Here is a 14,158-nt window from a genome sequence, read left to right on the forward strand (position 1 = left end):
CGCAGAGAAGCACGTTGGAAGAATATACTTGACATTTGGAGGAATCTATCCCCTAGGCCCATATGAAACATTGGGTGAAGTGTATGAAGACTTCAAAGATACGGAAGGAGTGCGCTATGTAAAATACAGCACAGAAAAGTCCCCAAGTTGTTAGGAATAAGATATTATTTAAGGAACGTCGTTGATGAAAGAAATTAATACTTGGAATGCTGCAGACCTGAATACAAGTATGTTTGTGGAAGTTTGTGGTCATTTTTGCCTTTTATGCTGATTAAAATGACTCGAAGAACTCAAGAAGAAATAACTTTTCAACAATTCGTTTTTAATTGCTTAAAGGTTTTATTGAATGAATTTAAACTTCTTTAGACTAATATCTAAATGGTTATTGTAATTAAAGATTTTAATAAAGTTAAAAAAAAAAAATATATATATATATATATGTTCCTTAGACGTCATCGTTGAATCATTTAAGAGGACATCCTGGTTTCCTTTTTCCTAGTGGCTTATACTTTAAGGCTTGTTTTGGTGATCATTCTGTTTTCATTCTTTGATCGAGATCGAGAGAAAGTTTGTCGAATTTAGAGAAATTTCTCTAGATTTTTTCCATATCAATAACAACCTAAGTTGCAATCTCTCTGACGCACACGTTGCCTCTATTCACTATTGGCGCACTCGCGACAGCGCGTAGTCTACGTTTATTTTGAACTGAAGCTCACATTGTTTTCAAACACGCTACTGTCTTTTTGTACTTGTTCTGTTAATGCAATTTTAAGTCTCTGTAATTCTTTATATATTTCTTTGATTGTGATACCTGAAGATGTTGATCAAGTCAACGAAAACGAAAACTAGTGGTACCTTTTCAAATATACCATATCATCCCTTTATCTCTCGGTATCAGTCATTAAAACTTTTTAATAATATATACATATATATATATATATATATATATATATATAGGAAGCTGGTATGAAAGGTTCTCGCCCTTGACAATAGATAGAAAACTATCGACAAGAGATTTATTTTTAAACGTTGGTGCGTCTGCCATAAGCATCCATGTAAAATTATAAGTCATTCACTGAAGTAGTTTGTTTCAGACAGCTGTCTGAAGCAAAAGTATTGTCTGTATCACGTGAAATGGTTAAAAGTCAATATCGCGCAGTTAAGTAGTATTGTAGGAGCTTTTGACCAGATCAAGATCAAGAAAAGATAAGGAATCGTGACGTGATTGGTTGATAAGAAGATGATATCATTATGGGCGTGACATCATGAGATTGGAATGTTTGGAATTTCCCTAGGGTAATATGTGTCAGTGAGGTGAGTTCTTGTGTTTTGGTTCGTGTATGGAATTATCGGTGATGGTAGCGATAAGGATTCGTGTTGTGATTGGTTGGACAGTTTTGACCAGATGAAGATCAAGATAAGATAGAGAATCGTGACGTGAATGTTTCTTGTTATCAGATGAAGTTAAGTGACATCATTTGTTAGATGTCAATAAGTGACGTTGTTGTTTTGAATGGAAATGGAGATATATTAGTGTATAAGGAATCGTGTCGTGATTGGTGGGACAGTTCTGACCAGATCAAGATCAAGATAAGATAAGGAATCGTTACATGAATGTTTGTTGTTATCAGATGAAGATAAGTGACGTCATTTCTTAGTTGTCAATGTGACATCATTTGTTAGTTGTAAATAAGTGACGTTATTGTTTTGAAAGGAAAAGGGAGATATATTAGTGGATAAGAAATCGTGTCGTGATTGGTGGGACACGTCTGACAAGATCAAGATCAAGATTAGATAAGGAATCGTCACGTGAATGTTTGTTATTATAGATTTTGGAATGTTTGGAATTTCGCTGGGGTCCTCGTCTGTCAGGGACATCACGTGGTGTGTTTGGTTCTTTTGTTGCCTTGTGGGTGATATTTAGAGATAAGAATCGTGACGTTAAGTGTGTGGAAATTTCTGGGGAACATATGTCTCTCTGTGATTTCACATGTTTTTTTTGGTTTGGCTATGGAATTGTGGGCGATGTTTTTGAGATAAGATATCTTGGAATTTTCCCAGGGTGACACACATCCATCATTGTCATCAGGTTTTGTTTGGTTGTCTAGTCTATTCATGGTTGTACTAATTTTCCAATACATTTTGGGGTATTTCTTTCCTGTTAAAGGTGTGAATTCTTAGAGAATGTCATGATGGCGGCAGTGTTTCAAGCTTTTCTGAATAATTTAATTATATGATGGTGTCCCACAAACACACACACACACTTATTAGACATGAAAACTCGCTAAGGTATCCATGTTGATACTCTAATATATGGCCTATGATTATTCTTATGAAAAAAAAACTATTGAGTGTTAGAATTACTCTTACCAAAACATACGAGCAGCGATTATTGAAATTACAATTATCAATTGTTATGTTCAAGTTAAAAAAAAATTAACTTATATTTCTTTCCAGAATGGGAACATCTTGGTACTATCTAGGTTTTCTGAATATTCCAAATTGTTGATTTTTAACATATATTCGCAAAACACAAACATAATTCTGAAAATGCAGTTCACTTTTTCATTATAGGATTCTGTGGCAAGCATACATTCACACCACAAAAACACACAAAACATAGGAGTTGAAAGATATTTCTGTAAATAACCAGAAAAGCTAGTTGACTACTTAATTGAGATTACTATCCGATTGGCTCTCTGTATTAATTCTTTCCACAGTTGCTCATGCTATGATTTCCCAAGCTTGGAGGGAAAGTCTATGCGCTGTTTACTTTAGGGTAAGTGTTATTTCCGGTTTCGAATTCCGAATTCTGTTACAGTATGGAATTCTGACAAGTGAAAGTAATATTATTATTATTTTTTAAATTGATTGGTTATTTTCTGTATTTGCTTTTAAAATTCATCTTCTAACAGAATACCTGAGAAAATTTAATAAATATATAAAATGTATGTGAATTTATTTTCCAACACTGTAGATTTCTCATTAAGTTTTATCTTAAAGATATATCTCTTATCCGGTCACCAACTTGTTGTACGTAGGTGAGAAATCGTGTGTTTAGGTTCGAACTCTTGGTTCCTGTGGGAAATTATTTCTGTAGTAAATTAATGCTTACATTTATTTTTTTTTGAAAAATAATATGACTATTAATTTTGCCTTCGATTCCTCGTGCTCTCAACCTATATCTGTAACTGGAATTTATTTATTTTATTTATTTTTTCTTTAGCATTAGTAATTTTAAGTAACGGATATGAGACAAACAATGTTTTGAACTCTCTGAAGTGTTTTTTCTACAGCAATCTTTTTAAGAGTTTTAGTAACATTTCATTGGCTTAAAATATCTAATGGCTCTGTAAAATAACCAAACTCTAACAGTATTGTGACTTTTCCGGTGAAATTTTCTCCCCTAAAATTCTGGCTATTAATTTAATACCCGATTATACCTTTTGCTTCCAAGAGTTCATAGTTTCATGAAATATTTGAGGGCTTGCATGAACAAATAAGACGTTTAATTCACTGAGTCAAAAAAAGTCTCTGGTTACTTTGTGGCATGAAATTACACAAGAAAAAAAAACAGTTATGGTCTTACTTAAGTTTGTATAACACATCAACGACACCCAATTTTTTCATTTAAATTTACAAATTTTATTTGAATGAAATGTTATTTACAAATTGTATTTACTGAATCTAACATACAGAAAATAAATAAACTGATAAATACATCTAAGGTTCTTCCCATGCTTGTGGAATTGCCATCATGTGGTTTTTGACAATGTGGCTCTCATCTGAAAGTTAATTTTTCATTTGGTGATGGTTGGGAATTTTTTACTGTAGTAAAATCAAGGGTTGCATATTTATTTTTTTGAAACCAATACATAATACTTCTGAGAATTATTAAAAGCACAGAATCTTTCATTATGTTTATAAAAGAATTTAAATAATACATGTTATGTTTTCACATTTTGGGCATCCAATTTCATTTAAATCAAGAACAGGCCTCCTATTAACCTCGTTAATGTTCTTGATTTTTCTCTTCCTTTGGCGAGTAATATTTGATATTTGAATGTTGATTCTATCATCCAATTTCTTAGTTTGTCCAGAGATAGTGAACCAATTTCCCACTTCAGCTGATGGTTATATTTTATTAACCAAGAATTCTGTTTTTTAACTCTTTCAGGTAATTCATTGCAACTAGTGATTTTGTCAATGCATATCTTATAATAATTCCACCAGAAATACAACTTTCTTTAGGAAATAAATTTGAACTCTTATTCAAAAGAAATTGGCAATCAATTATCCCAATGATAACTCAAAATTCATATTTTTCACCCACTCTCGATTTTTCATAATAGTTTTCCTTCATTCTTCTTCTTAGATTACTTCATATGGCACCACAAATAAATAGTTATTTATTATTATTATTATTATTATTATTATTATTATTTCACTGATTATTAGCTGTGATCATATATTTTATGGTAACTTTCTGTTAAAAAATTCTAAACAATTAGAACTTTTCATAAAGAAACTTTCAAAGAATTTTGCCTTACCCATTATTTTTACTTTACCAAAAAGACACTACAACACAAAACAGGAGCTGCAGTGTATGAATGATTACCTTAAGTCCAAAGTCACTCAACTCTATGGTATTTTCTTATAGTACTGTTTACACTTACCATGCCCTACCCTGACTGTTCCTTCAAAAATGAACCTTTTGCGCAGAGGACTCAACGATATGTTTTCAAATGCTGCTGGATATACTGTTGGTGTGTTTTTATCTTACTTTGTGTGGGAAAAGGTAAACTTTGTATATGTGTTATCTGGAGAGTACAAACATTTTTTCTATACAAAACTTTAAGGGGTAAAGTCATGCTTTGTGTTAATTATGTAAAACAACCAAATTCTAACAGTTCGGATTTTCGATTATGTGAACGAATTGTTTTCAGATAACTCCAACAATGTCAGTAGGTAGCATTAGACAATTTGTAAAATAATCAACACATGGCATCAGATTTTCATCACTTTTTTCCATTCCTGGAATTAATTTCACAGTTGTGATTTTTTAAAAATAATTAAGCAGTATTGCATTAAGATATAAAGTTGTGGATTTAAATATAAAATTCTAATCAGAATAACTGAGTAAAAATTCACTGTGGAAAAACAAAACAACAAAAGCACACATCTTTGTTCATTTAAGTTTAGAAATGCATATTATATTTTGCTGAAATACTATTTACAAATATATTCACTGAGAAAAATTCGAAACATGTAATTATCTAAAAATATTTCACAATATTTAGTTTAGACTCTTAACATTTTCCAAAGAGTTCAATGAATAAAACTTTTATTACTCACTGTTTCTTGGTTACATTACATCAAAATATCTGGTCACACAAAAGAGTTTTTAAATCTGATACCATGGTAACCACACTTCCATATATTTGATATTGTGTTAATCTGGAAATGACACCATGCCTCCCTAAATATTTTGTATATTCTTTTGTCAACAAATACACACAAACAGTTTTTGTAAAATGTTCGTAATTGTCCCAAAATAAAGAATCTTTATTGAATTGGATAAAATCTTGAAAGCCTAATTTTTCCATTGATGAATTTAAATGATTAGTGATAATTTTTCCCATTATACGAACAGATGGTAATTCAGTTTCCAAAAATAGCAAATGATTATCAATGCCATACATTTTTGGTGAAAATCTCTCAGCTTCTTCACAACTAATAGAAAACACTTTATTTCCATCACTTCCTGTGTCATCAAGTATTAGTTCCCCATCTTGGCATTTCAGAATATAACACTCACCGAGGTCCATTTCATAGCCAACTGTTATTTGCAAGTAGCCGAGTATATCAGACCACTTCCTGCATAACTTTTCCCAAGTGGTCCTGGATAAATACATCACATTGCATGTGTCTTCTAAAATAATAATCAGTTTCCATCCTTTTAGAGCTAGGTGAAGAGTTTTTATCTCGTGCTATTTTGCTGAAGAAAGAAAATTTCAATGACTTTTGTGGCTCACCCATTATTTTACTTTACTTTCCTGGATACCAACCATGATTCCTTATCTTATCTTGATCTTGATCTGGTCAAAAGCTCCTACAATACTACTCAGTTATAAAATTCTTTCTAAAAGAAGATTTAGCGCCAAAAGAAATTCACTCGAAGTTCAGAAAGGTCTTCTCCTTCGTTTTCAACAATAAACAATTTACAGACAAAAAATGCTAGTTGTGTTCATGGTGGAGGTGGGCGTTAGATGGCGTTGATGGAGATGAATCGTTGTATAGGTTCGGTGTAGTAGTTGAGACAGTTGTAAGTGTCCTACCGCGAAGAGTCTTCAGACTCCTTGGAGGTGTCACAAATAATAATAATAAACAAATGAAGTGACGAGTTTAAATGCGGCCGTAACAGCCTTGAAGAGGATCCATGTAAAGGACTTGCAAAAAAGTGTAACAACACCAGAAATCATTAATCAATTGCACGATATGATATTGGATAAATCAAGGTGCATGAAATGCTGAAACTGTAGGCATTTCAAAAGAACCTGTAGGATATATTTTGCATGAAGAATTGGATATGAAAAAGCTTTGCTCAAGATGGGTGTCGTGCTTGCTCACAGCAGATCGAAAACGCATTCGCATGTAAATCTGAACAGTGCTTAAAGCGTTTTAACAAGAATAAAATTGATTTTGTGAATCGATTTAATGCTATGGATGAGACTTGAATTCACCATTACACACCAGCATCTAAACAGCAGTCAAAAGAGTGGAGAGAAGCCCTTTGTTCAGCGTCAAAGAACACAAAGTCGGTTCCAACAGCAGGAAGGGTCATGGCATCGGTGTTTTGGGAATACTAAAGGCATTGCGTTTATTAATTATCTTGAAAAGGGTAAAACAATAACTGTGAAATATTACTCCGGTCTTTTAACCAGAGTAGACGAAAAACGTCTTGAGAAAAGACCCAGTTTGTAGAAGAAATAATCTTTTATCAGAACAATGCACCTGCTCACAAAGGTGTTTTTACAAAGGGAAAATTAAGTGCTCTACACTATGAATTGATGGAACAACCACCCTATTCCCCAGACTTGGCTCCCTCTCAGCTCACCATTGAAATCCATATGCTATGTATATTACTTATTTATATGTACTGTTCTCTTTTTATCTCCAAATCACGAGTTAGAAGTTCCCGATATTATCCTGCTGATTATTTATTATGTTGCGCATTACCTTGAATTAATTTTGAATAGGTTAAACACAACTGCTTTGAAGTCATGCAGTTGTTTTCAGTATAAATATCATCGATTCAAGTAACTAAATATTAATTTAAATACATAAATGTATTTTGTAAAAAATATATATTAAAAACGAACTTATTTTTTTAGCCACAGTAAGTTATCGTATTTCTTATTTTAGCTTTTAGAAAACTCTTGTTTGCGTTAATTATAATTATTTATCATTATTATTAAATTATTCATTAGTATTATAATCTTCGGTATGACGCTTCAACCACGAGACCAGTTCATCGGAGTGGCAACGGCAACAACTGAACATATTAAAAAAAAAAAAAAAAAATCAGCTAACGCCTTTTAATTCCCGTATACGGGAGTAGGCGAGGCCATTTAGCCCTATCTAACTTTTGGAGACTGAGTGGGCAGTTCAATCTCCACTGGTACCCAATCAGAGACAGATGGCCCAAGGCTATCACTAATTAAGCGGTACGCAGTGAAGAGAGACGGCTCAAATGTGCCGCCATCTCGTGGTCCCTAACCCTAACACAATATATTTAATGTCTGAAATAATGTGGGTTCTACGGTCGATTTTCTTGAGTTTACAGGACGAAAAACCCGAGTTTCCGGGAGGAAAAACCTGCTTGCCCGTGCCAGAGATCGACTAACTCGGGAACCGGTCGAAAAAAGGCTTAGAAAAATTTCCTCTAGTCGCCGACTAGACTCGAAACCAAGTCTTCCTTCGTGCGGCCAAGCGCGGCGGTGTGAAAACGCCACATCCGTTGAGCTACACAGGCTCCTGAAGATATTATTATATTTATAATTATTATTTGTATTAGATAAATAATTTTATTTAATATATTGTTATTTTCTTACATATAAAATTTTACTTGATCAATCCAGCCATACTCTCTAGTACTTTTTTATGTAAATGATTGATGTAATTTGAGAAGGTACTAAAATTGGATCAATTCACGGCTTCCATAGGCCATAGTCGAAGGTCGTTACATAATTTCGACTCAAACACCAAAATCATGAGCTTCGTATATCCATTCTCTTTTTCACTAATTTTTATTATACCACTGAACCAATGAGATCCCACTGGGTCAGATGCAAACGATCGTCAGTTTTAGATCAATTTTCAATTATCTTTAAATTATAATTAAGTTTAAATGTATATTATCATTTTAATTGCAATTTAAATGAAATCTAAATCACAGTTTAAATGAAGTATGAATTAAATATTATGAAATCTAAATTACATTTTAAACGAAATGGAAATGAAAATTTAATCTAAAATCAAAATTCCCATTCTGCTTGTATAGAAGTCAGTTATCGACAATGAAGAATTAGCATTGATCAAAATGAGACACAAATTAAACAATTTTACGTTTAATTCCAAGCAATACTTGTTGGAAAGATACTCTTTATTGCAAATTGTATACAAAACATGCAATACTTTCCTAAGACGAAGAAATAATAACTGTCACCAAGAAATATAGCAAATAAAAAATTCAGGAATAAAATTTTGACTCAAATGACAGAGATAATTAGGTTCAGTGCACTTAATCAGACATGAATTTCGTCTAGACATTTATGCCCTTAAGTATATCCCGGTCCTGTTTCTTGGAAAAACAGGTTTCTTCTTTCACAGAAGGGAGCTCACAGAACAAAGATACGTTTACGGACCCACTTTCAGCATTTACGGACCCACTTTCAGAAAAAAGGAATACGAATTTAGGTGAGTAGATAAGTCAAGGAAATTATTTGATATTTTTATCGACTGAATTAATTATAACGTAGAATAAGGACCGAAGTTTCCGAATACCATTTTAAAGGAAACAGTATCAGAGAATTATAATTGAAATACTGCTTTATTTCTATTAATCGCCATTGTGACCTCATGTACAGTAAATTATTATCACATTCGTGTCTACACGCTGAATGTGTTATTCCCTACTATGGAAAAGCGGTGTAGAATCCAAATTAGGAGTAATGGTAAAGAACTGCAACAATTACTGTAAAATGTTATTCATATTTGATTAAATTATACGATTTAATACTTGAAATCTCATATGTAAAACTGAAGCCTAAATAATTCAATGTCTTGAGAAAATAAAAATTAAGTTGTTGCAGATAACTATCAACGGCCATGTGTATTACTAGGTGTATTAGGGATGGTAGTATTTAAAGTACATTCCGTAAAGCATGTCGCATATCTTAGTTAATCCTCTACGTCTGGATGGTATATTATTTTTCCATCGCTTTGCGTGTACTTTTTTTATAGCAAAGTTTCAAGTGGCATAAAGCCATGTTTGTTCTCTACAGTAAGGTTCTTGTCTAACATAACTTTCCTCCCACATTCGTTGTACTTCCAATAACTGTTATTTTCAATAACAGTTATTGGGAAGGCTGAGATAAAAATGTTCTAATATTCACCAAAAATGATTTTGATCAATGCAAATCATAACCTTTTGATGAATGCAACGATGAATTTTTAGATTGTAAACAAAGACATTAGAATTCGAAATCACATCAGTATCTTAAAAAACTGAGTTATTTTTTTTGAATGTATTTGTTGTGTGTAAAAAGAACAATAAAAAATAAATAATATAAAGAGAAACTGATAAAAGGTACAATCACACATTTTCTAATATTTTTTTCTACTGAAATTTTATTCATAGGAAATTTTCTTAAGAAAGAGTTCCCCTCACAATCTAATAGAAGCCATACATATGCTACCGAAATATAAGGTAATCAGAATTGACGAATATTTGTTTCATTTTTTTAATGTTTCTCTCTCCCTCAATTCTGTTAGGTAATAAGCGAACAGTTCGATACCGGAACGAAATTCACTAAATACAACCCCTTAAATCAGAGGATCATCAAATGATTATACGTCAGATATTCTGTTCTCCCCTATCAATAGATATAAAATAATAAACATCAGTATTATTACAAATTGCAGATTATTACCAGTACCCTGTGAAACATATTTAGAGATATTTCTCTAAATAATTATCATTTTTAAGAATGTTCTGTTAGTACAAGTGTGCTTTTTCGTATATATTTCCAATTTTGGTTATTAATTCGTTATTAATATCGTAGAGTAATAATAAAGAAACTCTAATTAGAATTTCGCTGGGTATTGTTAATAATCTGTAATTGGAAATTATACTGTTTTGAAAGGGGAGAACAGAATAATGTGACAGATAGTCATTTGATGAGTCTCTAATTTAATCGGTGATTTTGTGGATTTCGTTTGTGGTATTGAGCTTTTCACTATTTGCTAATATATTTGAGAGAAAGAGAGAAACATTAAAAAAGATAATAAATGTTCGTAAATTCTGATTACATTATCAAATCATCAGAATATCCTCGACTTTAATATTGTTATCGTGTCTCATATTCTCGGAATATCACTTAAGTGGTAAGCGTAATGAATTTCCAGAAGTTTGAGATATTTGTTTGGCATTTTAAAAGGTTCTGTTGTCTGCATTTGTCATAGTTGCTTCTTTTTTCTTTCTGAAGTGAAGCATTACTTGTCGAAATACATGTAGATCATTATTAGAGCAAATTACAAATTAAACGAATGCGAAAAAAAAAATTACATCGGTTTCAGTATTCAGCTGTTAATAGGCTTTACTGTAGTGGTAACATCCCTATGCTAGTGTTCAAATCACACGCATTTATTGGAAACTAACAGATATATTTTTACTTCTTTCAGGTAGATAGGTACAGTAAGTCACTTTTTATTAAACAATATTATATATGCACGAAAAAGACTTTACGTACAAATTGTGAAACTTATTTCAATATTTCATTATGCATCCCAAATTTTCATGTACTGGTTTGACTGTTATATTTATTATCTTTTCTTGCAATAAACAAACTATTTTTAATGAATAAATAATAATAATAATAATAATAATAATAATAATAATAATAATAATAATAATAATAATAATAAATTTTGGAATTTTATATTTTCTACACAAATTTATTAATTTGGTTTTACAAATGGTTCATATGTGAAATTTTCAACTCCTTAATATTATGATGCAAAACTAATTTAAAATAAAAGCAGTTACTTTTCCGTTAAAGATGTATTCCGACTTTTCAGAATAGAGTAGGCTTAAAATATAAGAAATTTCTGACTGACAATTGAATCTGTCGGAAATTTTTTTTTGATGAGATACAGAAAAAAATCCTTGTATCATTTCTTTTGCAAACTGGCTTTGACATACATATGACTCTCAATATAATATTTTTAACAATCGATTTAAGACTTCCCATTTAAATCTGGAGTGCACTAAATATTTTAAATTATGTAAATTATTTATACTAAGCAACGAAAGTTTGGTTTTGGCTGTGTAACTATTTTTTTTTTTTTTTCATAAAATTTCTTGAGAATTTGTTTTAAATTTTTATGTAATTCTCTAAGAGCGTTCACTAAATTTTAAATTCTGAGGCGTCTAATGTTCGTTTTGTTTTGTTCACGATAGATACACCACCTCACGATAAATATGAAAAATCACATTATGCGCCCCTCAGCTGATGTTCTTTGAACTGGAACCTATGGCAATCTTGACAGCGACATTTTTTAACTATTAAACTTTTTTTAATGATTAATGGCTGTTCGCTTCGCAACCAATAGCCGGGAGAAGGAGTTGCCTTGCTTCGATTCCCGTTGGTGACGTGAGGAGCTGAAGGAACCTCAGCCATAACCCAGTTAGCCGGTCATGAGCAGGGACAGTACGGTTTTTTCCCCAGTTAATTATGAGGTTTTTCATCCCGCAAAGCAGGCAAACCGGCCTTGAGAACTCAACATTATGGACATAGAATACAACGGGGCGTAGGACTGACCACCTTATCCTGTGAAAGGCTTGAAGTCCGATGATTAATAAACCCTCGACACAGCAAGGTAAAAGAAGGAAAAGAAGATAAGATGATAGAGTATTTTATATTATGTGGCATATTAATTATTTACATAATGTGATAAGAAATAAATTATTATATACGATGTAACATTGTTGTGCATTGAAATAGTTTTATTTATTTTCCATTTTTTTAATTGAAATTCACTTCTTTGCAGGAACGCAACCATGACGAATGATGAAAAGATCTATCGATGGACGCCATGTTTAATTCTTCTTTTAAACCTAACGGTAGTGCTGTGCAATAGAGTTAAAATAACGCATCATGGAGTCGACAACATCTACTCTTCGAGCTGTTCGTCTAATCTCACTTGCAAGAATGCACCGAAGAAAAACTACGTAAAAGATCATTGCATGTGTGATGAGGATTGCAATTTTTATGGTGACTGTTGCATTGATTCTAAATTCTTAACGAAAAGTGTGGATAAAATCCGGGGAGTAAGGTGCATGTCAACTGGGTCTCGTAATTCAGTATACATGATAGATAGATGTGAGCAGAGATGGAACGGAAATGCAGATGTGAAAATGATGTGCGAAACAACTCCTCTCGATAATAGTGATCCGTTGCGTAAAGTTCCCCTGACGAATCCTCTAAATAACCGAACATACATTAATTATTTCTGCGCTGTATGCAATTCAGATTACGAACATTCAATATTCTGGCAATTGGGCTTACGCAAAACAAATGAAGTTTCTTTCTCTGGACCTCCAATTTTCGGAGAAAGTCAGGAAGACATTGCTGATAAACTTGTATACGATCCCAAGAGAGACGCATGGGGAATTAAAACGATAAATGAAGGAACAGAAGAATTTCAGGAATACGAAACGTCTTTTCAGATGCCTTACACGATATCAGAAAATGTCCGGAATTGTGAAGAAAATCAAATTGACGATTGTTCTCCTGATTGGACTGATCTGTATACAAGAGAAAAATGTTTACATCATATGGGAATTATTTACCGTTTTTTTCAAGATACTTATCGTAACCTGTTCTGTGCTCTGTGCAATTTTGTGGAGCCTTCAGAACTGTCTTGCTTTAAAATGAGGTTTGTTAGCGGATTTGTACCTATGTCGTTTGCTGCCCTTGTAGATTTTAATGAAAGTGATGGTGAAGAAGTAGGTGGCAAAAGTGTTTGTGAGAGCGGACAGCTGTTTGATCCACTTTCCAAGAAGTGCAGAACTGTAACATGTGGGCTTCCTGGTCAGAAAATGGTCAACGGTAATTGTGTATTCAATTAAAATGCAATAAAATGCTACAAATGATACGGTAAAGATGATTGTTTAAATTTTGTTTTGTTTAGAAACTAAATCATTTCTTTATATAATTATAATCTAAGACTTGATGATTTTTGTTATTTTATATATAGGTAATATGTAGTGAACTTCTTAGTAAGTTTAAATCAAATAAAGAGGAATTTTAGTCTAGAATTATAAAGATCTGAGGTGATAGAAATAAAAAATAATAATGAATTGTGCTGTTAGATATTCTTATTTTAATATTAAAACAAACCTTTCTCTAATCAATTTTTTATTATATATGAAATAAAATATCCACTAACCCCTTTATTTCTGAAGGGGAGTAGGAAGAGATACTTCAGCCGTAACTTTCTGAAGAACGTTAGTTAGGACTGAAGTTAGTCTGAAGAGGAAGTAATGTCTATTCCTCAAGCATTTACTTAAACTGAGCCAGAACTATTAATAAATCGAAACTTTTTAAGAAGGAGAATACGGCAGACAACTGACACCATCTTCTGGCCCTAACACCTGCCACTTGTATTACTGTATGTAATACTGTGAGTAAGAAACTATAATCGAAATTTCTTCTGGCAGCCTAGCGCTATAGATGGAAACACAGAGACATTTCCATAGGGATTTACAAGTACTTATAAAATATCCGCACAAATTTTAATGTCTAAACGGATGATTTTATTCGCATTTCATATTTTTAATGATTTTGTTTTCGATTTATAACAGTAGTTATAT

At 32.2% G+C, this 14,158-nt stretch overlaps 1 protein-coding gene across 1 annotated transcript; it reads left to right on the top strand.

The window, feature by feature from the left end:
• Window positions 1-12,343: 12,343 nt before the first annotated feature.
• On the top strand, window positions 12,344-13,414 carry LOC150096768 (uncharacterized). The gene has a single exon (XM_090408708.1). The coding sequence runs from the start codon at window positions 12,344-12,346 to the stop codon at window positions 13,412-13,414; it is 1,071 nt and encodes a 356-aa protein (XP_090264834.1).
• Window positions 13,415-14,158: the final 744 nt, after the last annotated feature.

The sequence above is a fragment of the Typopeltis vanoorti genome, chromosome 18 (assembly GCF_054136105.1).
Source record: "Typopeltis vanoorti isolate ZY-2024b chromosome 18, IOZ_Tvanoo_1.0, whole genome shotgun sequence".
NCBI lineage: Eukaryota > Metazoa > Arthropoda > Arachnida > Uropygi > Thelyphonidae > Typopeltis > Typopeltis vanoorti.